This window comes from Orbicella franksi, chromosome 9 (assembly GCF_964199315.1).
Source record: "Orbicella franksi chromosome 9, jaOrbFran1.1, whole genome shotgun sequence".
Classification (NCBI taxonomy): domain Eukaryota; kingdom Metazoa; phylum Cnidaria; class Anthozoa; order Scleractinia; family Merulinidae; genus Orbicella; species Orbicella franksi.
Window position 1 is genome coordinate 26,320,688 of NC_138153.1, and position 25,148 is coordinate 26,345,835.

The 25,148-nt window shown below is 37.2% G+C and overlaps 1 protein-coding gene and 2 long non-coding RNA genes across 6 annotated transcripts in view; all 3 read right to left on the bottom strand.

Annotated features, from left to right (window-relative positions):
- The window catches only part of LOC145498197 (uncharacterized), a 358,759-nt gene that overhangs the window by 249,570 nt on the left and 84,041 nt on the right, over nt 1-25,148 (bottom strand). Inside the window, exon 4 of one of the 3 annotated variants that reach the window (XM_081478098.1) lies at nt 975-1,041. The exons of the other annotated variants lie outside the window; for them this stretch is intronic. Coding sequence (XP_081334224.1) covers nt 1,007-1,041 — 35 coding nt within the window. The 3' untranslated portion in view covers nt 975-1,006. Of the gene's footprint in view, nt 1-974; nt 1,042-25,148 lie in introns of those variants that run through there. 3 annotated transcript variants of the gene reach the window in all.
- On the bottom strand, nt 5,260-9,995 carry LOC145498214 (uncharacterized). Its single transcript, XR_014050833.1, has 3 exons — nt 9,920-9,995; nt 7,200-7,284; nt 5,260-5,866 (listed from the first exon to the last, which is right to left on the bottom strand). It is a non-coding gene; the product is annotated as an uncharacterized LOC145498214 (long non-coding RNA).
- On the bottom strand, nt 14,493-24,447 carry LOC145498204 (uncharacterized). 2 transcript variants are annotated; one of them, XR_014050808.1, is made up of 2 exons: nt 24,252-24,447; nt 14,493-14,844 (listed from the first exon to the last, which is right to left on the bottom strand). It is a non-coding gene; the product is annotated as an uncharacterized LOC145498204 (long non-coding RNA). The 2 variants fall into 2 exon arrangements; XR_014050807.1 differs by lacking the exon at nt 14,493-14,844 and adding an exon at nt 14,852-16,735.

The window sequence follows — 25,148 nt, forward strand, 5'->3', positions numbered from 1 at the left end:
GACAATGAAAATTAGCCAATGAGCGCGCGAGAATTTCTGCAGTTATCGTAAAAATGACATTTGATGAAATTACTATCCGCACTGTTATTGAATATTAATCAATTTGAATGACTATGAAGTTCGGGGCTTTTCAAGATCGTAAACATTTACGTTTGTTGAGAAAATGTTTCATCGTTTTCTCGCTGCGCCTTAGAAACCAAATTGATTCATCGGCAGAAAAAACAATATTTCCCCCTACTCGATCGCGAATAGTGAGGTAACGAAAATTGCAAATTATATTCTTTCAAACAGAGCCAGTGAAACTTGCACCGCAGGAAAAATATATTCGACATTAATTTTATCCTGCCAGTTTTAACCAGGCTAAAAGAAACCCTAATTTTTTCGGTAGCCAGTGTAAGGAATAACTTTCCTCATGTAAACAGACGATTTTGTCTTTCTTAGCTTACATCACCACTATTTCATGTTGCGGGAGAAACGAAGAACTAACAAAAGTGGGAGATTTCCAAAGAACTACAAATTGAGAATTAAAAATAATTATGACGAGAAATGATATAGTTTTAGTACTGATCGGAGTTACCTCAGAAACACATGACATATGCACATCTACAGATTTGAATAGTCCAGTTCTGGTCATCTCTCTGTCACGCAATGCTACGCTCTAGGGAGACAGGGTCCCTCTCTCCCGATAGCGTAGCGTTGCGTGACAGAGACAGAGCAGATTTAAAATGTTATCGGTCGAAGTCTTTCCCAATCCTAACCACCCTTATTCCTGCTATGGTAATTGTAAACTTCGTTTTTTTCTACTACGGCGTTCAAGTTTCCTTCTTTTGGTAGCTAATTTCACTATCGTGTCAAGACTCCTTTGTTTGTCACAAAGTCCGCTTCCAAAATCTATTTCTCAGCAGTAAGAGATATCTAACCCATCACTGGTACATACACTATTCGGTAGACATAAAAAGCCTATCGGCTAGTCAGTCTCAGCCATCATCCATGGTGTATGATCAATTCATCTTGAGCTTCCCACCCAGAGAAGCGTCATACCTGGAATAAATGAAAACAACTTCTCAGCATTCAGTTACTGCAATATTGCCTATGTTTATTTTATATCATTATATTTAGTTTATAAATATTATTACGTTTTGCCACATTCTCGCTATGAAACATAACGTTAGCGAAAATTACTTCTATGGATTTAAATGACAAAACCATAGCTTCATTACAAACAAATTCCCGGGCGTTTTTGTTAAAGGTGACAAACAAACAAGATTAACTTTCTAAACTGGTCAGCCTAACAGGTTTTAAAAATCCGGCCGATCCACACAAAATGTGAGCTAAGTATCAGAAGTGGCCAAATTTCGTGACTTTTCACGGTTATGGGGAACATAACGTGACTTCACGTCCTTAGATTTTCCTTTTTCCTAAAATATACCATGAATCCAAGATGGCGGATCCAAGATGTATGATCTCTTTTTGGCCGGATATGACGTGATAACTGCACGCGATTTGAATTAAACGCCAGGTTCATTTGATTTGTCTAACGTTTAGAATTTTCAAGATACACGCAGTGGAAGATAATCTTTTTGCACCTCCCCCACCCCCACCCTCTTCACACGCTCAAGAACATTACTGAAAAAGGCCTTGCTACAACAACAACAAATACGTTTTAACTTAATTGTTACAAAAGTAAAAGAAGCTAATTCCAAAGCGTTAGGTTAAAAGCAGGTCCTAAAAGCGCAAAACAAAGGAATGACTTGACATAAAAATGGGTACAGCGGACGGTGGAAGGAGCGCATGCGTCATGATGACATTGTCAGCTGCACGTGAATCGAACGTTTCAGGAAAATTAACTGGCACCCATGTTTTCTGATCGCACTTTTTAAAAGCTGAAAATTTTATTAACAAAACCAAGAGACAAGATCATCGTCTTTGGCACAAACGCAGTATATACGGCAAAATTTATCGTCGATTCTAAATTCTGATAACCACTTTTATGATTTCATCGTAGTAAACAAAATTATGAAAAAGTTCTATCTTGCATGCAGTAATAAAAGGAAGAACAACACAACAAGTTTTGATTCAGTTTTGTGATAACATTGCACAAATCCTGCGTGGTGTAGTGGAGATCATTCTCGCTTTACAGTTTAGATCAACACAGATTCAATTACGGCTCAGGACTTTTTTTTTTCGTCCTGTTTTGTTGTTGGACGCGCCTGCTCACTGCTTTGACCTCTTAAAACTTTTAAGGAACAGGAAAGGATATAAGCAAAACCACAAATAATATGTTGTGGTTGACCACTTCAATTCTTCGCGTGACTTCTAAGAAGGAATCTTCGTCGAGACACATTGAATACTTAGTAACAGTAAGGCTAAATTTTGTTAGAGGAAGCAAGGAAACCAAAATACCAAATTATAAAATAACTGAGCTACTACACGCGCTCTCATTGGTCGATAGATGTGTTTAGATAAAAGTATGTAAACACGGTTGTGACGTTTTAGATTCGCGCGTTTTTTTGAGAATTATTTTATAAAAGCAATAGAGCATTTTTTCCTTGTTTACATAGCCTCATCTAAACACTCGCGGGGTTGGGAGAATTCTCGAAAATTATGCAATCCCTCGACAACTTCACGGGTTTGTTTAACTGTCTCGAATTCTCCCTACCTTCATCGTGTTTAGATGAGGCTATGTAAACACGGAAAAGGCGCTCTATTGTTTTAAATATTGACTACAAAACTTTCCCAAATGCCTATCACGTCTACATTGTCACTTGAATACAAAATAAAACTTCCCTAAGCTCTAGTAAAATACATTTTTTCACGAATTCCACCAGCCAGAAAAAGAAATGATGAAGGGTGTATAGATCTGTTGAAATTAACAAAGCAGATTAAACAAATCCTGAGAAAAGGATGCTCGTTACCTATTTCTCTTCTACCCTTCCCACCACTAGCAAAATTAACTGAAACGCTCCCGAGGAAATCTCGTCGTCACGAAAGGCGACGACCACGAACCATTTCCCATCGTACCTTTCTGAAAGCAGCAAAATTTTGTCAAACAGCAAACGCACAATTTAGAGCATAATTTATCCTATTTACCTGAAAACTGTCAATATATCATTAACTTATTCATAAAAGATCTTGCAGTATTCAAATGTAAATTAGAAATTAGGCACAAGCTGTAATATCCGTTTGACAATTACATGCGTATTGAGTGGTGTTGTGGAGATCATTAACGCTCCTCAAATCAGAGTCCAGACGACCGCAAGTTCGATGACCACTCGGAGACTTAATGTCTCTTTTTTCTTGTTTTTTATTTTTATTTCCATTTTATTCCCTTCGGTGGACGCGCTTGTTTACTGTTTGTAACATCTTCAAAAATTAGATCGAATGCTACAAAAAAAAGATAAAAAAGAGGAACTGCCGTATAAATCAACGGTTCAATCCATACCCACTTCATAATTACTCCTGATACACATTCCTGTACATCTAGGGCGCGGTGAATGTGTAACTTGTCTCTCGGGCAATACTTCCAGGTTCAAATCCCAAACTGAGCAAATACTTTTTTCTTTCATGTTTCCTTTCCCTTTCTTTTTCCTTTTTTAATCAATGCACACTTCTATGACAATGAACTATTTCCCGACGGCTCTTTCCGTTTCCTGTCTTTAAAAGTATTATCTGAAGCTTTTGATCATTCGGCAGTTCGTCTAGTAGATTAAGTTTGGCTATGAAGTGAAAAATATTTTTGCGTGTTTTTTGTCGCTTGTTATGTCTTCTTTTCGAAATTGCCAAAAGCGAATAATGTTAAAGAGAGAAAAATCCTCCTTTTTGCCGCCCAAAGTGAGCTCATTATAGCAAAACAGTGGGTCCGGAGACTGGCAATGAATTTACAAGCGATGACGTAGGAAATTGTTCCAGCGATTTGTTTACCCCACTTCGCCTCTGTAGCTACGTGAATTATTATAGAAGATTTCTTCGAAGTTCGCCATTTTTTTGCAAGTAAAATGTCAGATAGTGATGGATATATATCCTCTAGTGAAAGTTCCAACGTACAAGAGCCGGAAAGTTGCGATGAAGTCGTCTAAACAATTTCCTACGTCACGACCTTGTAATACATTCGTTTCGGCTGCGCGCAAAATGGACCCACTTTCGGTTGGCAAAAAGTCAGATTTTTCTTTCTTCCACATTATTCGCTTTTAGCAATTTCGAAAAGTAGATATAACAAGCGACAGAAAAACGCCAAAGAACTTTTCTGAAGATATGATTGATCATCGCAGTTATCCACACAACTTAAGCAGTTGTGAAATTAAAGCCTGAAAAATATTCAGGCCTCAACGGGATTCGAACCCATGATTTCTGCGATACCGGTACAGTGCTCTACCAACCGAGCTATCAAACCAACTGGGAGCTGGTCACATTGTCAGTTCGTAATATACCCCTAGATGATGAAGAGGGCCGTTCAGGCCTGAATTTTTTTTCAGGCTTTAATTTCACAACTGCTTAACTTGTGTGAATTACTGCGATGATCAATCATGTCTTCATATCTCTCTCCGCAGTTCAAATATATGATATTTCATATATTCACTTGTATTCTTCATCATCTACGGGTATATTATTACGCACTCACAATGTGACCAGTTCCCAGTTGGCTTGATAGCTCAGTTGGTAGAGCACTGTACCGGTATCGCATAGGTCATGGGTTCGGATCCCGTTCAGGCCTGAATTTTTTTCAGGCTTTAATTTCATAACTGCTTAAGTTGTGTGACTGCAATGATCAATCATATCTTCATATCTTTCTCCGCAGTTCAAATATATGGTCTTTCATATATTCACTTGTAAAAAACTTTTCACTTCATAGGCACTTTAAATTATTTCGATTTCAAACTCAAAATATGCTAGCCCGACAAAAGTATTTTCTCGTGCCCTGAATTATTACCAGTGTTACGTAGGTTTACGAAGAAAAGCCATTACGATCTGTCTTTACAACCGAATAACGCGAGTCCGTATTTGTAACTTGTGTCCCGTCAATCGATATGATCAGTCCATTGGACCTGTGTACAACCGACCGTTTTTTCAACCTCCATTGAACTGGCTGACCAGTGAGAGTTTAAATTTTTTTTAAGCACACACAGAAACAGAAATATACTTTCGACTGTCGATTTACGAAAGAGAAACTACACATCAACTACCACACTATTGATTTAGGAACGCAAGCGACTGCGAAAGCTTTATGCATGGTTAGCGGATTCATTAAAAAGTTAACACGAATCGATGGAAGGAAGGAAGGAGCGAGTGAAGGAGTAAAAGTCAATGTCCTACCTACACTCAGAAAATGACATTTTCTGAGTAAAAAGAGTAATTAAGTTGTTGATGATGTGGGGGTAACAATCAAGTAAATTCCCAGGGGTAACTCAGCCCCAGGGTAACTCCCATATAAATCTAGGACAGGGTGCCCGTCTACCTTTGGGGTTGAAAACGGTTATGGTACCTCTTAGGGTGTTCAGCCTCAAAAGGTCCACATCAAGAGCTCTTGTGGTACCTTTTAGGGTATTGAGCCGAAAAAATACAACACGAGATAATTTGTTGTTTTAGAATTGGTACCTCTTAGGGGTAAAAAAACTTCAAGCCACGCCCACAAAAAAACAGTACCTTGGTACCTCTTAGGGGGTCTTTTCAATATTTCCAATGAGCACCCCCCGTCCTTTTTATTTGGGAGTCCCCCTCTCGGAGAATCTGAGCCAGGTTACGGTTTGGGTTGATAAATGCATAAGAGCACATGTTTACCTGGGTCCTAAATTGCAATAAAATTGTCAATATCTTGAATAATGGTACATGGTGTTTATCCTCTCCTTGCCTTGTCCTGATTTGTCTCCAACTGAAAAATAGAAGGAACAGCAAGATTTAGATCAAATGATTAATGGCTGGCATAGTGTGCTTACTGATTCTTAACACAAGGAACCTGGCCAAACACTTTAAACAAAGCCTGTCTCAGCAGGCCCAGGAGTACAAATGGCTACTTCAGGTCTTCTATGCAGATGCTATGTAGGCTTGTCACGCAATCTTGCATGAAGAGCGTGATTAAGTGACGGGCCTGAAGAACATCTGGGTAGGAGGCTAGCTCTGTTTCAGTCACCCACTAATTCTAGGAACAAGGCGGGGCAAGTACATAAAACTGGGGGCCGCCTATGATGGACTAGCATCTCATCCAGGGAGAACAGGAATACAGTTCTTTCAATAGGATCTGAAGTGAGTGGCTGCTCTGGTGTAACAACTGTCAGAAAGTATTAAGAGGGGCCCAGAATAACTTCCTCTAGGGCGGGAGGAGAGTGGGGCTGAGCCGGGGTGGGTTGGTGGGTGGGTGGGGGGCGTGTCATACCCAAATACTATTTTAGTATGAAGAATGAATTACATGTAACATGATCTGAGGAGGTGTTCTACATTCCGTAGGAAATATGACAAGTTATCAGTGAAGTTTAGAAATCAAATAATATTTACCACAAATGACTACAACGTTTGCCATAGATCTGTCTTTAGCAGTTTCAAAATTAAAAGGGTATTTTTTAAATCTACATGTATTCTTGAGTTGAGTCAATTTAATTATTGCAAAAAAAAGAAACAATATTGCTTTGAATCATTCACCTTTGTTCTGTCTGTATAGGTCCATTTCATTGACTTGTAATTCAAAAGGTTGGTTTATAAAAGTTGTTTAAAAGTTGAACTCCACTATAACTCATCATTCCTTCAGAAAATATGTGCTAACATGGATATGTGGGTAAAATGTTTATCACCCTTGACCCCTCTTGAGATCCCTTCAGGGGAGGGGGTGTTGGATGCTACAGATAGGGTCAAATCTTCTAACCACTGACCAATCTTCACCACCTTGGTAAATGGAAAACTTATTTGCCCAAAACAATTAACTTGGTCTACTCCACCAAGCACGTTAATGACAAGTATTCAAGTCATACCCCCAAGAAATATTATTTTCCACTATGTCAGCTATCTAAAAACTTCACTACATGTACTTGTACTTGAAAGTGAGATTAAAAGTCATTGTTACAACAGGGGTTTTTTCTCTCACTTGCTTCAACTGCTGCAATGGCTTTTTCAATTCAACAACTAGAAGTAACATGACAGATAATCTCTGGCACTAGGAAAAGTAATATACTTGTATAGATGTATTTTTCACAAAACATAAAACATTTCCTTACCTGGGCAACTGTTATTATTGAACTCTTCATTGTAAGCTTAACAGGAACTATCCTAGTATGGTACGTGTACATTTGATGATGGAAACTGAAATAAATAAAAATAAATATTATTTAAATAATTTTTAAAACAATTTAACTTAATTAGGGACAAATGGCTCTTGTACAGTCTTATACTAGTGCAGTGCAAGCAACCTGCACAGCAAAACATATATTGCATCTCAATAGCCTCAAACAGTTAATTTTTGATTTCAAATTATGTATCAAGCCAATAAGACAAGAGATAAATTATTTAGAAAAATGACTCAGTTACACTGAAGAGGAAAACCAGTGAGCGGCAGTAGGAGAGGGGCTCGGCAAGGGTGACAGAAATGAAAGGGGGCATGCCAGAGCTTATGGGTAGGGAGTTTGGGAGAAACTAAACTATCTTCTTTATGCTTTGTTAACAATAAGTGAAGGGAAGCCTCCCTCGCTGTGGGGTTGGGTTTTCCGATATTAAAACAAAGGAGCTTTGACACTTGCTAGCTCTTAATACATTCTGGAACTTTTATATGAGTATGAATATGAGATAGATGATCAAGCCCAAACAATAAGAATTGAAAGAACAGCTGAGAAATAACAGTTAAATGAGCACAAAGCAAACAAACGCCGGGCAAACACAACCCAACCAAACAAACAGATCGCCGAAAGCACAGACAGATGCGTACACGCTACAAACAGATGCCCAACCCCCCCCCCCCAAAAAAGAAAACAACCAAACTGAATGAACAGGCAAATGAATGCAAAAAAAAAGAAGGCTGAACACACCCAAACTGAACAAACAGCTGAGAGAACAGAAACCATCTGTACTATCAAACTTCTTTTAAACCTGAATAATTTATAAAGGAGAAATTATTTAGTGCTATGATAAGCAATGAAATTAACACATACATGTACAACAAGCTGAACCAATAGCAATGATTATCATAGCAAGGAAAGGCTGCTACATGTATCTAAAAGTAACCAGCATTTTTCCTTTAAAACTTTATTGTGACCTTTCGAGGAAGCTTGCTAAAAGAGTTTTTATGAAAGCAAGTTCATCTAAGTTGTCTTTCTTAATTAATTCTTCAGTGACTTTGAGTTCATCATGTACAGGTACTGCACATTGCAATATTATCGCATTCGCAGAACACAGTTCATAATCTTGGGTGTCCTGTGGTGTCAAGGGTTACTTCTTTTGACATGTTTTAATTGAACATCTGCATTTTCTGCTCCATTTTAAATGATGTAATACGTCATGTGCAAAGACTATCATGCACATTGTGTCGTGATTTTTGTTGTAGTATGAGCAAGTCTGAGCATTGTAAAGTGGATATCTAAAGATTACCTCATGGTTTGTAGTTAATTTTACACATGTACATTCACGACCACAACTTTGAATCGCCTTGGCTTTGGGATGCTAACCGTGGTCTCAAACGGTTATAGTTTGATTGGCTGCATTATTTTGTTGATTAGCTCCAGTCGTGACAAATAGCTTGGTCTTTATCCGGTCAAATATTGTCGGTGAAAAAGTACTCTAAAGGCATTAGATCCAGACTTGACTGTAGAATATCGGGCCACTCATTTGCATTTCATTAAATTTGAATTGTTTCTTCTGTTTCTATACGACGATAAAGTTGACAGTTACTTGTGATAACATATTGTTCATGGCTAGTCTTACGCAGCTCGTTTCGTCCCAGCCAAGGGACTCATCAGAGACCTTTCTGCTTGGCAAACTCGTTGGGCATCGCGCCCAAAGTCCTGTTCGCTAACAAAATGATGACAGCAATCTCGCCTTACATGTATATCGCATAAGGATTCCCGACCGCACAAATTCACGAGTGAAAATTGACAACTGTCAACTATATTGTCAATTTTCACTCGTGAATTTGTGTGATAAAACGAGCTGCGTAAGACTAGCCACAAACAATGTATTATCACAAATGTTTCTATACGCTTCGTTTTTAGAAGCGTTGAGGGATATGCCAATAACTAGCCTGGTGTTGTAAAGTCGCTCATTGGAATCAGTCGTACAGAGTTTGTTTACGACAAACGCACACGCCATTGTAACTGAAATTGTTTAAATTTGTGCTTCTGGTTTAGAATAATGTACGTAAAAAATATACTGTTACAAAAAAGGTTTTATGCTTTAACATTAATAGTTTATGTGAAAATATTTAACATGAAATTAGAAGCCTAATGTAAATATTTGTGAGTCTATGGAAACAGGTGCCGTCACGCATTGTATCAACAAATCGTATTTTATGCAGCTGACTGGCATGGACTTTGACACTATGATATATGATTTTATCTGTCTGTAAAACCTCCATTGTTGATAAAAAGAATTAATGTTGATTTTAGCAATAAACACAGGTTGAGAGTCAGCTAGTGAAATCATAAGGTTAATATATATTAATGTGACGGCGTCGAACGCACTCATAATCTTTGACTACTACTAGTAAACAATGTACTGCAACTGACTTAAGGTTGGTGAAGACTAATGTAAACACTCCTTCAGGATGGTCGAGTAGGCCTCAAGAATCAGGCAAGAAAGTAAGTCTGGTAAGGTTGGGCTTTAAGCTCCAAGCCACAGTAGTCAAGTTTGAAACAGTTACTTGCCTAGTGGCTGTAAACAAACCTGAACAGATGTCAAACACTGTTAGTAGAAGTATATATTTAATAAAGATATTGCAAGATTTTCTCACCCAAGTAACTGATATTATTGAGCTTTTTTGGTCACACTTTACAGCAGCCATTCTGGTATTTTCCATGATAGAATCTGAAATGAAATTGTAAAGCAAATAAAATATTTTAAAATTCATTCAGAATGCAAAGGAAATGTATTTACTGCACAAGGCAACAGTTCTAAAAGGCAGAGGAATTAGCTTGTAAACTCCAAAATTACTCCCTGCCATTCAAGTGCTTTAGTGACAGCTGTGTATCACATGTGCTCATCACTAATGGAAAATAAATATACAGCGACAATCAATAATACAATAGACAGAGAATCAATCATTCAAAGTGATATGCCAGCACTTTTTTCTATCTCTTTGGTTATGTAAACTTTATTTCTCTGTGTGAAATGTGTTGCAATTTAGGAATGTTTATAAAAAAAAATTACCAATGAAAGCATTTAATTATTGCTATTATTAAGGGACAGTGCCATGGCCTGTGCATGTGTGATTGCATTCTCATTTTGGCTTGATGATTTCTCTCTCATTCCTTTTTAGAGGGATTTAAAAAGGAGATTTCTCAACACTATATCATTTTGAGGTCACTATTTTAAATGACCTGTACCACTTGCTGTGTTTCTGACCCTGCTGGGCTGCAGCGTGATCTTTACACTTCACCAACTAATAAAATATCCCGACTTAACAGCAATTTTTTTTCCTCCAGGACAGTGTATATCATCACAGAATGCATATTCTGCAGTTCATAACAATTTAAAACATAATGCTGTATTTCACTTTAGTTACCATTAAATTGCAAGACAATCCATACATCTTTCGACTTGCTGTTGCTATGTGATTTATCTCATGTATTTCCACAGATTCCTATGTACATTATTTTATTTTAATATGCCACTTGACTTGAACGATACAGTACATGTAAATATATGCAGATTCTTTAAAATGTAACAATATAGTGTTCAAGATATATTAAATAGCCTTACATTCATGTCATTTTTGCCTGGTGAGTTTGGATGACTTCAAGTGTTTAATTAAATGTCGGTTAGCTTATGTGTTCAGACGGATAAACTTCAAGCATTTGAACGGTTAGCCAAACTTTTCAAACAGTCAACTTTTCGATCAAAGGGTCACTGACTTAGCACGCAGTCAGTAAACCATGAGCGCTTGAAAGTCTCTAAAGCAATAAGAATGATTCTAATTAATCGTCAGAAAATTGGATAAATGATATATTTCAAAGCACACGAATAACTACTTAAGGTTGGAAATTGTTTGGATGTTGAATTGTCAAGAAAACAAAAACACAATTTTGCCCGTGTTTGTTTCGTTGAAGTCATCATTGTATGCAATGCCAATCCAGAAACATTTCCAACCAAATTCCATCGATATAAACGAAGTAACCAGCAGTCACAAATTATTTTGAAGAAACATGATTTACTATCATTAAAATACGGTAGACAATCAAACTTGTTCAATAGCGCAAACACACTCCGAACTGTTACATGCAATTCACACGCAGGGATCGGGATGGACCTGCGCCATGAGCATATGGCACATAAAGCCATGAAATGGTGCATTCAGAAAGTACTCACCGGGCCTTCAATGTTCCCCAGCCGTGAAACAGCTGATAAAATATGCACTATTTTGTGGAACGGATTTTCATTTTTGAAATTTTCAGTGTAATAACGAATAAACACGCAAGAAATCACGATGCCTTTGCTCTTTAATCGACATTATAAGAACGTTTGTGGTTCTTGCGTTGTGGTTCTTGCTCAATCCATGTATGTGCTTTCTGTTTTCAACGATAGAATCGGCTGATTTGAATATGTTTTGCATGCTGTAATTAGCCAAAATAATGAGCCTCTGAAAGCAAAAGTTATGAAATTGGACAAGACTCGGATATTGTTGCCGTTTTGCACTACGAACGCCGAGTCCACCAAAACGAATTGTGATCCTAAAAACGAGTTCAAAGCTTCCAAGCCTTCTAGTTTTTTGATGAACAAAAATTTCAAAGTAAGTGGCTAACTTTGTTGCCTTTGCTTACTTACTAACCCTGAGGGGGATTCTGTGTACTGTAAGGTCTGCTTAAAACATGGCAAGAAGAACAGTTGTACTATGACCGCCAAATATAAAACATTTAAAACAAGCAGCATGACGAGACATGAGGACCTTCTAGATCACAAACATGTGTTCAAAACATGCGTAAAAAGTATGAAACAACAACAATTTTTTTATGGTCCATTTATTTACCCTAATGGCCTGAAGTTGTTATGAATGACCTATAACTTTCCAATGACATGGGCCATAGGCTCATTTACCAGTTTTACCTTCCCAATCCCTGCTCACGTGACGCGAGTAAAAACTTTTCCTGGACAGGGTGGGGGAAGTTTGCTCATAGCCTAAAATGTCAGTCCTCAGATGACGACTGACATGCCTCTCAAGCTAGAAATATACTGTCCACAACCTCAGTATGATTCAACACAAAATAGACCGCAGGTCACTGATTACCAGAAAGGTATGTTTGTTATAATATTAAACAAAGTGGGACATCACATACCATAGTTTTTGCTGTTTTAACAGATGCTTAGATTTTCTTAACTGATACCTCTTTCCATTCTAACAGATGCAAAGAAATTATGAATAGTTGCAAAAGCCATTTGAACAGTTTGATTGTAATGTAAGACGCTTCGCCTAACGCTTGAAATGGTTTTCATGAAGCGTTTAAAGCGATAACAAACAGATAACAAATGGATGATAACTCGAATTAGTATCACCCAACTAGTGGACTAATGCAAATCCTGCATTTTGATTGGCTACGCTACTAGGGGACTATTAGTAATAGTCCTCGAGTAGCGAAATTGGCGCCATCGAGCGTGACGTTTTCTTTCGTTTTTTTCCCAAATAAATATTTCTTCAACTTGCATTTGCTAACTTTATCATTACCTTTTCTGTCCGACAATTAGACCCTTCGCCCTCAAGGGCCACGGGTCAATAGCCTATTCGGCTTCGCCTCATGGGCTATTGACCCGTAGCCCTTGCAGGCTACGGGTCTAATTGTTAAATAGTACTAGTACTAGTACCCAGTCTACCTATAGGGCAAAATAAGCTCCAGAGGTCTGTCACGTGTCATCCCATATACATACATACATACATACATACATACATACATACATACATACATACATATCCACAAGATTTGCCCTGACTTAAAAATTATAAATAAATTTGGGAGAATGATTACGGATTCAATACACAATGAATGATGACACAAGGCAGCCCAAAGAACCGGCGTCGACAAAATCTGGATCGGACCGGACCGGATCACGGATCGGATCACGGATCGGATCACGGATCGCATCATGGACCGGATCACAGACTGAATCAAGGAAAAAAATTCAAAATTTTGTTGAGCAAATTGCACTAGAGTGACTACTGTGAGCAGAAAGTTTTCTTTAATTCAGGTGTGATATTCCTTTATTCTTTTATAATATCAAGCCAACTGGGAGCTGGTCACAGATTAATTTTTTTCAGGCTGTTGGGTTTTGATTGCGATGATCAATCATGTCTTCATATCTTTCTCCGCAGTTCAGATAAATGATATTTCATGTATTCACTTGCATCAAAGGTAAACTGTCATAAAACGAGTCAGTATGGTAATAATAGGACGAACGTATGAATAGAAACACAAAAACTAAAAACACTAAAAAATTAAACACCTGATGATTTCAAACAATTTCCGTTTTTGAGACAAGTCTATACTTTTACAAGATGTGAGTTTGGAATACGATATTTCGCACAGGAATAAAACGAAACAAACCATTTGTATTTCAAGGAAATATAGCTGTTTTACAAAAACTTCTAGGAATGACATCGATAGTATGAACGATAACGCAACCCGAGAATAAACAACATTTTAGGAGTTACGTCACGATTTTTAGAGTTATTTTTAGGATCGTAAAGAGTTGCCTTTAAATAGAATAAAACCTTAAAATGATCGTGTTCCAGGATAGAAAACACTTAAGAGGCAAGAACAAATCAAAACGGAATGAGGACCGTCAAGGATGGCAAAGATTAACAGGGATTGCAAATGACAAACTTGAAAAACTAGGCTAGTTTTTTCAAGATGTGCAAATCGCGACGTAGCTCCTTCAAAGCAAGTCATGTCCTTAAGCTTTCGTACGTAAGTTTTCTTATTAACCGTAACGCCAACTGTAATGCTCACATCTGACACGAAAATGTAGCCGAGAATTAGCCACTGATAACAATTTCAAAAACGAGAATGGGAGGTTCACGCAAGCTTCGAGCCAACTAACGTTCAAATATAACTACATCTGCCTGTTCATTACAATTTAAATTCATCGTAAATTAGGTGCTTATGTGGCTTTTTAAATGACCTCTTGTCATTCTCTGTAATTAACATGTCATTGCGTCAAATTCGGGATTCTTATTTTCATTTAACATATTTTAGTTTTCCACTTTTATTTTTTATTTATTATTATCTTATAAATGGTTTGATTTTTGTTTTTGATTTTTTTTTTCTTCAAAACTTTGTTTTTTTTTTCTGTGATCCGATCCGTGATCCGATCCGTGATCCGATCCGTGATCCGGTCCGTGATCCGATCAGTGATCCGATCCGGTCCGATCCGGGTTTTGTCGACGCCGCCCAAAGAACCTTTGATTTGACCTGGAACTAAACAAGGCAAAAGACAAGCAAAAGTAAGCTTATTGCAAATTGATGTAAAAATTACTTCTGTTATATTTCGGTTGCAGCAAGGGATAAAGCATTGAATTCTTTACCTCATGAGATAGCTGATCATTGAGAACAAACTCTAACTTTTCAAATTTGAAGGTTACTCCAACTGCAGTGTCTCTATAAGACCGTATGACATGCTGAAGTAATTCCTTCCCCTCTCTCATGTTGAAATTGGAAACTTGAAGAAGTTCTGAAAGGCACGACAATTGAAAAACTGAGCAGCGATTAACCGAGATAAATCAAAGTCATTTAAGCTTAGGCCCAGTTTAAATTTTACATGTCACATACTCTGAATCTAATACTAATTTGGGTCGACTCCAATTAATAAGTTCAACATTTGATTTAAACTTAGCATTTTTTGTGCCAAATAAAATTACTGAGCGTGAGCGACGTGTTCTTCCCTAGACTCTGTTTCAAGTTTCCCATCAAGAGGGCTGACAATGATAAGGCGCACATTTTGCGTTTCGATTGTTCACACCTTTCAAGTACCATTCGTGCATAGAGGATGTGCAATTTACAATGTGGATGACAGTGCATTACTTCTTATACTCTGATTTTCGTTTCACTTTCCCACTCAAATTCAAGTTCATAGACTTTGCTCTCCATCTTCTAGTGAAAAAAGAGAAAAAAACTTTGTCACACGCTACATTTTGTCTTGCCTTGCCTCTTCTTCAAATTAAGTAGAGCATCTCATACAAAAAAGCATTGCGGCATGTCAAGCCAGTAAGTTTTATACTCTGCTGAAGAGAAGTACGAAACACCGCATACACTATTTTATCTTTTTCTCAGCTTGTGAGCGGATGCAATTCAACAAATCCAGCAATCTGATTGGTTCCTGGAGTGGGCGGAATTTTCTCATCCGGACCGCCACAGCGGGCAGAATCTGTCGAGTTGATCTATTTTTGTGAACGAATTAGTGGTAATCGTCAATCTTTCGACCTTTTTACACTTCCATTGACAATTAATCAATGCAAGTTTATCTCCATTCACCTTTAAATGGCAAGGAAAGTCACTGTAAGTAAATTCAATTGAATTTTTTGAAGTTGTTTGGCTGTTTGTAGCTTGGCGCTGTAATGGTGCATAATCCTGAGTGTCCTTTTCTGTACAATTTTAAGTAAAAAATTGAGTCAATTTCAGTCAGGTTTACCTCTCTGATCGTTGCTGTATTTGAGAGAATTTCTGTGGAATACACTTAACAAATTTCCTCGCTATTTGCTACTCAATTTACGTTAGATAACTCTGATTTCAAGTGATTCGCAACAGCTGACAGAAATTGTTTTTGTAGTACAACTTCAATCTTTGCACGAAATTTCACACTGGAAAAACACTTTTCGCAGAACTTAACTGGTGAACTAAATGCAACTAACATAAAGTAGTTCAAAATAAAACTGTTCAATCTTAAATACATCTTTCTTTGTCTAGTATCGGAGTTACTCGCTTGTTCACTCGTTAGATTTTTTAAGAATGGTTTGTAGACGGCGCATACACGTAAGCCAATTCAATGACAAAGTTGCATAAACAAACCCACTTTTAAGCCAATTTACTGCAGGAAAAAAAGATAAACATGTTATTGGCCGGCTTATGGTCGGTCCGTATCATGAAAAACTGTGACGTCAGACTTGAAACTGCTGCCCTTGGCCTGCGACCTTGGGCAGCATTTTCAAGACCTTGGTCACAGTTTTTCCCTATACGGACCGACCATACAACATCAACAATAACTTTATTTCCTCATACATTTACAGTGCCTTTATATCAATGAAAAGTATAGACAAAGAGAAAAGTGTACTATATGAGTCTGGAGACTAAAGTAACCAAGGGTTTTCTCGTCAGCCTCCAGTTATCATATTGCCATATTGCCATTACAGATGTCATATTGCTTTCCTATCCTGCATGTCATGTAGCATAGAACGGTTTTTGCTTGACAGCCAAAAAGTAATTGGTTTTCCATAACTAAGTCACACGATTGGATTGAAGCAAGAACCACACATACTAGCATCCTCACCAGCCTTCCATCTACATCTTCTACAATTGCCCCCAAAAATTCCCACCAGCTTGTTGGGCACATGTCATGCAGCACAAAACTGTGGAGTAATGCATTGGTAAAATATAGTTTAACAGAATTTATGAATTGGATTCGGCACATGTAAAATGCGGCATTTAAATCAACTTTCAAATTCCAGTCGCATATTTGACTGGATCAGTCGAATGTTCGACTGAACTCGCATTTAATAGACCATTTTACAGTTGTCTACTTGGTGACCTGGCCTGTGAATGGCAGCAAGGCTGGAGGTGGCGTTACTTTGGTACAGACATCTCTGCTTTTGTCATGTCAGTGCACCTGGTCAGCATTAGAACAACCTGATTTACACAACAAATGCCAGTACTGGTCAGCAGTACCAGAGTTGAGCATGCTCTTAAGCTGTCGTGGTAGCGTGGTGCCCCATTCATTGTCCTGTTACTTGGCTGTTTATAGTTTCACTGTGGTTTGATTAAAGCCTTAGTGCGCACATGTTCTGTGCATCATGCAAGGCATGGTTTAAGCACCACACACACACTGGGTTGACATGGACGTAATAAATTTTGCTACCTAGTACACGACTTAAATGAAAGCAAAATTTTCCTTCTGTGACCAAATCAACTACTTAAAACAGGAACACCAGAATAGTAGCATATCGCTAACCACTAACTGTGTAAGTCTTCCAGCTGAAAAACTAGCTGTTATCTGTCAGAAATTTAACTGAAATCTAACTGTAAACATGTACCTGTAGATGGCATAGAGATATGCAAATGTTTTACTTACTGGGGAGGTGACAGGAAAAAATGTAACGGGCACCGTAGTTTTCAAAAAAGATCAATAACTTTGAAAAATGTATGGTTACCCCTACATCAGTCCGGAATATCCTAATAAATTAGGACAGTCATGACGTCATGAAGCTATTGTTAGCAGGGAAAATGGCGGACCTTTTATGCGGACCAAGAAAATAGGTTGTTTCCAGTCTCGCAGAGAGTCTGGCCAGCATTATCCAGGACTTTTTGTGACCAAACGTTGAGAAGGAGAATAAGCGGTCATTTTGGTAGTGGGAGAATGTTAACTGCCTTCTAATCATTGAGTTGTTTTTGGTGTCAAGCGACGATGTAGACGTGATTTTGTGGCCAAATATTAAGGTTAGTAAAGTGTACGCGTTATTTCCTAGTATTCACATATTTTTCATTGAGCTGTGTATATTTTTTACTGGTTCTAGTGTAGTCAAAGTTTCATCATGCCAAATTACATGGTTGTAAACAACGTCGATATTTTGTAAACTCTCTTTGAATTTGAGGCATTACTAGTGTACCTGAACCGCTGTTGTTACAAGGCTTGAGTAATGCATCGTTCCTTCATTTTTATGATAGTTGTTTAATTTCAATTTCTCTCTCTTTAGTACATGGTAGAGCATACTCGACTGCTCTGGGCACTTTGCCGAATTTTTTGGGAAAAAACAAACGGAAAAGAGAGGATATAAGACATCGCTAAGTACGCGGACGAAATTAAACAAATTTTGGAGGTCTCTGTTTTGGTGGATTCACCGAATGTGCACCCCAGTTTTATCACTGGAGAGCCAGCAGCCTGTTGAAAAACACCTACAGCACAGAAGTGGCAGCGAAACAGACAGGCCAGGGGTAGTGCAGTGATTCCCTGTAAATGGATGCTATCAGTATCCCAAGGAATGGCACAAAGGGTAGAGAGATTGTTTGTGCTCATTTACCAGACGTTGAGGGCCATGCAAACATGTAAGTTAAGGTTTGTAGGGGGCATTGTACTCTTTTTTTTTTGGCATTTTTTAAAAACTATACACACTGCAGCTGTTCCTAGTAGATGATGATTCTTTTCACCTCCACATGAAGCTTGAATGTACCAGAAAGTAATGTTTTTGCAAAATAATTTTTATGAACGCAAAGACTGAAAAGGTACGAGAGTTTAGAATGTAGTGTCGACTGTTGAACATTACTAATTGTGAAACTAACGCGAAACATTAATTGGTTGTGAACAGGAAACATATCAGATTGGTTAAGAATATGTAATAAAAAATAGAAAACATAAGAGTTATCAGACTACTTGAGGGTAATCTCTTATTTAGCGAGACTATGTGGTAACTACATTCAAAATAAATTCATATGTTAAAACGAAAAATACATTTGTAATAATATTGACATCTGTAAGCAATGTAATAATCTTCTAAGCACTTGTGATTTGTTTCAGGTCCTGCATTCTAAAGAGTGAATAAAATAAAATGGATTTCACTTTCAAGACTGAATTTGTTTTGTATACTTTAAATAAATATATAATAAAACCTTGGGACATGTGGATGGATTGTGAATACTCCCTTGTCAACCTGTCCAGGAATTATATTTTGATATTGTTGGGTAAATAACTTGACAAGTGAAAGTCAGCAATTATATGTAAGTTTTCATAATTTAAATGTGGAAATCAGACATGCTATCTTGTAGCACAGTAACAAATAGATACAAGAAATATTTGAAATAAATACCAAAATGGACAAATTTCAGATTTACAAAGAATATATTAACAGAATTTCTAACTATCCCTGCATGTGACAACACTAAAATTTTGGATGCATTTTTTCTAGCTTAGTTTATTTTGTATAAAAGAACAAGAATTTCTCACTCGTATGCATTATTGAAAATTCTGTTTTAATGATGATTTCATTTCCTCAATTTACCCAAAACGTATAACATTTTGGACATCTACAATTTATCTCTGCTGGCATATAAGAACACACGCGTGCTGTCCATTTTGGCCCAATAATCCCTAGATAAGAGGAAAGCCTCAATTCTCATATCGATCATTTCTGTGCTTAGAAAAATGCATAGTAAAGATGCTTACCGATTGTACGGTCTCTTTCCAAAGAATGATAACAGCAGCTCGTCAAACGTGGCCTGCATTGCGTTCTGTGGTGCTTCCTTCGGTCCGAGGATAATCGTTAACTGAGCAGAATTGTCTGTGACATGGAACGTGAACACAAACTTTCCTTTTATTTTATAATTTGGACAGCATTTAACTCAATTCGAGATAAATATATACCTCCTGAAGGTCCGCATTCATGGCATTGAAAAGTAATCGCGACTCTGGTTGTCCGCCATCTTGAATCTCTTGGTTTGTTGTGAAACACAACACTCCAATCAAAACACGCATTCTCATTGGTTGAAACGTGAGTTTCGTGACTTCACAGATGTCCTAATTTGTCGGGATATTCCGAACTGTACATTTTCTGTTATGAAATGGAAGTGGCAAGCCTATTCAACACATGATTAGTTTCTGGTTGTGAGCTAACGGTATTTAGACTGTATTTCAGCTGAACCAGAGGAAGGCTGTCAGAGACAACTAAAAGCGCTGTTGCAACAATTTTGTGATTAAAAACATACTAAAAATGTTTTTTGTTTCCTTTTACAATATACTGTATCTTTATAAATGCCTTTGCTTTTCTGTATGTTAAGGCCTAAACGGGAATTCTAAGGAAATCTGTGAAGAAATATTCTTTCCTTCTTTTTTCAGAAAATGCTGATGTCAGCATTTTTGTAGACATCAAAGGCTAATTATCTCAAAAAAATGTGTGGCTACCCAATTTTTCTTTTTGGATTCCAATAGCCCTTGCAAAGATCATTCTACTTTTTCCGTGTGGTCCTAACCTGGCACAAAAACCTTTGTATTTAGTAGACACTAAATACAAAGTCCTTAATTCGGCAATTAGATTCAGTGCATGTAAAATGCAACATTTAAACCAGATCTTAACTTAAGGGGGCTCCCTATAGCAGAGTTCTCCGTAAGCTCCAGCTACCAGCAAAATTCACCGTCTAGTCGTCCTTGGCGCGCCGGCTACTCATAGTAAATAAATTATGAAAAAAATTATTTGTAACAATGTGAGCCTATCCGTCTATAAAATTAAGCATTAAAAACAATATGTCTAATTTTCTCAACAAATACGTAGCGATTAAAAAATACAACTCTTATAGCTGTGAGATCAAAGAAATCTGAAATCATTCGGGCCGTGAGAATTGCTGCCAAAAATGTGACGTGGGCACTGAGCCGTGACAGCAGCACTGAAATATTTGACAGCTGGGGTTAAGTTAAAGCTCAGTTTTTCCTCTGATAATCAAATCAAATTAAATCAAAACTTTATTTATCGAGGGTGACACGTAATAGTTTATCAACTAATAAATTTGTGGCCCTCTTAAATGTACTAAAAGTTAAAAATCTACTATAAACAATAATCAAAGATTATCACTAAAATATCGAAAAACAAAAAACCCAGCAATCGCTGTTCAGTACATGAGATAAATTGAAAAGAAAATAGAGATGGCACAAACGAAGGTCATATGTTGTTTTCTTTCAAAAATATAATTAAACTTAGTTCTTTTATCTCCAGTGAATGTACGCATAATTTAATTAGTTCTTTAAACACAACGACATGCAACCCAGTGCTTGGCTCGCACATGGAGGATTTTCGAAAACAAGTAGCTGCAAAGATTTCTTTCAACAAAAGAAACAAACTTTGTAAGATCTTACACAATCTTTACACTAGGCAGCTGTAAGATGTTTGTGTAATTATTGAAAGTGGGATATAAAACAGGCGAGCTTATCGAGCAGGGAAGTATGAATAAATACATTCACTATTTCAAGGCTTCATTATAAAGCGAAACATTTGCAAAATATGCCAAGTTTAAGTTTGATTGTATCAATTTTATCACTTTTGAAATCATGAACGAAAAACCCAAACTACTGCAAAGGTTCAAAACGTTGATGATGGCCTGCACGTTTAATCAGAAAAAACTCTGAGCTTAAATCCGCAGGAAACTTCACAGTATTACAGGCTTCTACTTGCAACAGTTACCAATCACAAGCTTCATCATGTTCAATGAATTCCACCCCTAGCACTGTGTCAAAGCCACTCAAAACTTGTCTTGTAACAAAATAAAAGTCAAACCTCAATCTAACGCCTTCAATGCCAGCAAAACTCTTTTCTCGTTTGGCTTTCTCATCTGTTTTTACACATGTGATGACCACAAAATGAGAACTTTTTTGACGTTTTTGATATTTTTTTCGAATTTCATACGGATGATGATGATTAACCTGTTCAACTAACACATTATATTACATGTATGTTTTTCTCGGTGAAATTGCTTTTCTTTGAGAAAAGAACAAAACCATAATTGCTTAAAATACACTAAAATGCACTTTTTAGAACCCCAATTTCAAACTTTTCCTGGGGAGGCTCCCGGACCCCCCAATCAAAGGTTGCGGTCGGCCCCCCCGCCCCTCCCCCCGCTCCACGTGGCTCCAACAAAACCACTCCACGTCTTTTTATCGGCATTGTCTGCTGCCTACTCAAAGTTATTCTCCTTCTACTTCAAATTTTCGGGAGAACCCTGCTATAGTTTCAAGATTGCATGCGTACATAGGACGAAAGCACAAGTAATCTGTGCATGCTCAAAGGAAAACACAAGTGTTTTTCGATTTTTATCATGTCAACATGAGCACAAAAAGCAAAACTGACAGTAAATTTTTTTGCGTTTCTTCTGTGAATTTTTTTTTAATTTGGCTCAGTAGTAATCACATGCAATTCCTACAAATTACCCTATTTTTGTTAAAATCTGTCAGAGCTAATCTAATATATTTAGAAGAATGACAAATTACAGAATATTGGAAAAACCATCTGAACAACCTTAACTTTTTACCAATTCAAAATGTCAGGCAATATTATTTCCATGATGTGGCAAAGTATGAAAAAATTTAACCACAGGAAAGTATAAACATTAAGGACTTTAGGCTGAAATGAGGAATAATAATATTATATTTATTATCTGCCTGTCATTAGATGTGATGTTGCCATGGTAATGGCCTTGATCCAAAAATTGACAACCAAAAAGTAAGCCTCATTTTAACAGTACCCATACTGGTATATCTCTATGGGGAAAACTTTTAGAGAAATTAACTAGGTTTCTTTTTCTAACTTGCACTCTATAGGGAGCCACCTTGAGGGGGTCTTATACTCTCAGCTATAAATCTTTCTCCTAAAAACCATTTTTTCGGAACATGAACATTCAACATTCCTGTTCATTTGAAAATTGTATTTTGAAACAATTTTCCTCTTAAATATACTCCTTGATTTACGTTTGAATAGAGAAATCTGCACACTGGTAGCTATATTTCAACATAGCAACACCCATACCAACCATTGTTTACAGTCTAAAAGTACTCACAAAATGGATTCAATTCAGTACATTTTAATGGTACTTTAAAGCAAAGCTTTAAAGATGTGTACTTATGAGAATTTTGCATCATGGTCCTGAACATTGTTTCCTCTACCATCTTATACACTCCTTGTACTTGGTTAACATTTCTGTGACTGGTGTTTATTCGGGTATTCAATGGATCATTTATATGAAACCTTTCGATATACCCCTCCCCTTGCCTCTAACCCCTCCCCCCATTCACAAGACTAAATTGGGTTCTTGGAGACCGAAGTAAAAGTTTAAAGCCTTATTGCTCAAAATGACCGTATAGATGGATCATCAATATCTCGAACATGATACAATGTATCTCCACTGGGTTTTAACCGAATGTTGTCAAATTATCAACATTGGTAAAGGACACAATTATCTAGGTCTTCAAATTTGCAATTTATGAAATTTCTTTCCCTGTTATTTAGTTAACATAGTTATTATTAGTTAATATTAGTGTACTTTTTCAAAATTTCACGAGAAAAACCCCCTCAAAACACTGCCTTCTGAGGTTTGTGTCCTGGACAACTTGCTTATGGACAGGATGAACTTAATCCCCAGTATTGCATTGTGCATCCCTACTGTGCATAATTTCACCCGTGATTAGTGCGCGCACATTAAAAAATGGTGGCTTTTTCTTTACAGCTGGACCTCGCCATAGAGGTAAATCATCATTTTCTCACAAAGGAGTATGGTGACCTATCATTTTTTTTCTGTTGTTTTGAATTGAGTAATAAATTTCTCTGAGTGTGTAAAATAAATATGGGCCAATTCTCAGTGTAGAACAAAAAGCAATCATCGGAAAGGTGAATTTAGCAAACAATCGTGACTACAATCATGGTGCTATTATAAGGATTTATATGGGTATAAACAAGGTGCTGTTGCTCCTAAACGAACATGGGGACCCCTCATTTTTATTTCAAAATTTAAGTTCCTACAATATAAACAATCAATAGGTAAAGTTTCACAAAAATCTCAGTGCATGTTCTATTTCAGTGGAATGACCTTAATTCCATGCTTCTCGAACGATTCATTTTTACGTTACCGTGTTTATAATGAACACCACTTTTTAACACTAAGGAGCTAGTTATTCATTAACCATCGTGCCATGTGAAAAGGAAAGCTCATTTTTGAAGTCACAGTGCAAAGTCCTTTAACGTGGTACCAAAACTGTTCAACAGAGTTGTTTTGCAAAAAAAATGTTCTTAAGGTACAAGACCCCCTTAAGTCTTAATTAAGCTTATGATTATTGTAAACACATGACTGTGACATATACAGCTAACTCGATCAAACCTGTAGTCACATAAAAGTTCATACCTTTTGCCTGTTTCCTTTTCCATGGGATAACAAATTCCCCTTTCTTAGATAAAGAGGCCCATGGACGCTGCTTTCCTGCATCATTTGGTCGGTCACTTCATTGCGAATTTAAACGTACGGCGAGCGGAGTGTCATCTTCAGAAAACTCTGAGCTTGAACCGTCCTGAGCTAGACCTCCTCTATCAATGTTTTGATCCTTGTCTGATTTGAACCCCTTCGGAACAAACATTTTCCTCAACAACAGTTGACTTGTCCTTAACTTAGCTCCTCATGACTTTTGTACGGTCTTAATAAATGACTTTTCGCTAGAAATCACTGCATTCCTCCTAAACGACCGCGTGAGACTGATCAAGTATCGGGACAAGCGCGCGAATCACAGTTCCTCTCCCTACAGGGTAGAGTGAGATGATGCGGAAGCTTCTAAATTCACCAAAACTGCCCCAAAATCTTCTATCCTGCAACTTTAAAATAATAAATCTAAATTTTTAAATCTTTTAAAACATATGTTTTTGAAAATGCTTATAAAGCAACCTAGTCATTTGTCCTGGTTTTGTTATAGTATCGATACTGTCCCTACTCTACAGGGTGTATATTGTTATGTTACTTTGTGACCAGGCCTTGTTGATGATAAGCAACACCAGAAAACCGGTAACCTACGAATTGTATCTTTCAAGAATACACTCAGAAGTAATTTATAATGGTAATTGAACTGAGTGGAGTGCAATTTGGTCTGAAATCATACGCGTGATTTCAAAATCGAACGAGCGCGTAGCGCGAGTTCGATTTGAAATCACAAGTATGATTTCAGACCAAAATTGCACGACATGAAGTTCAATTGCCACTTTATTAGATCCATTTTGAAATCGCACAATTTTATCGCCTTAATTTTTAGACTTT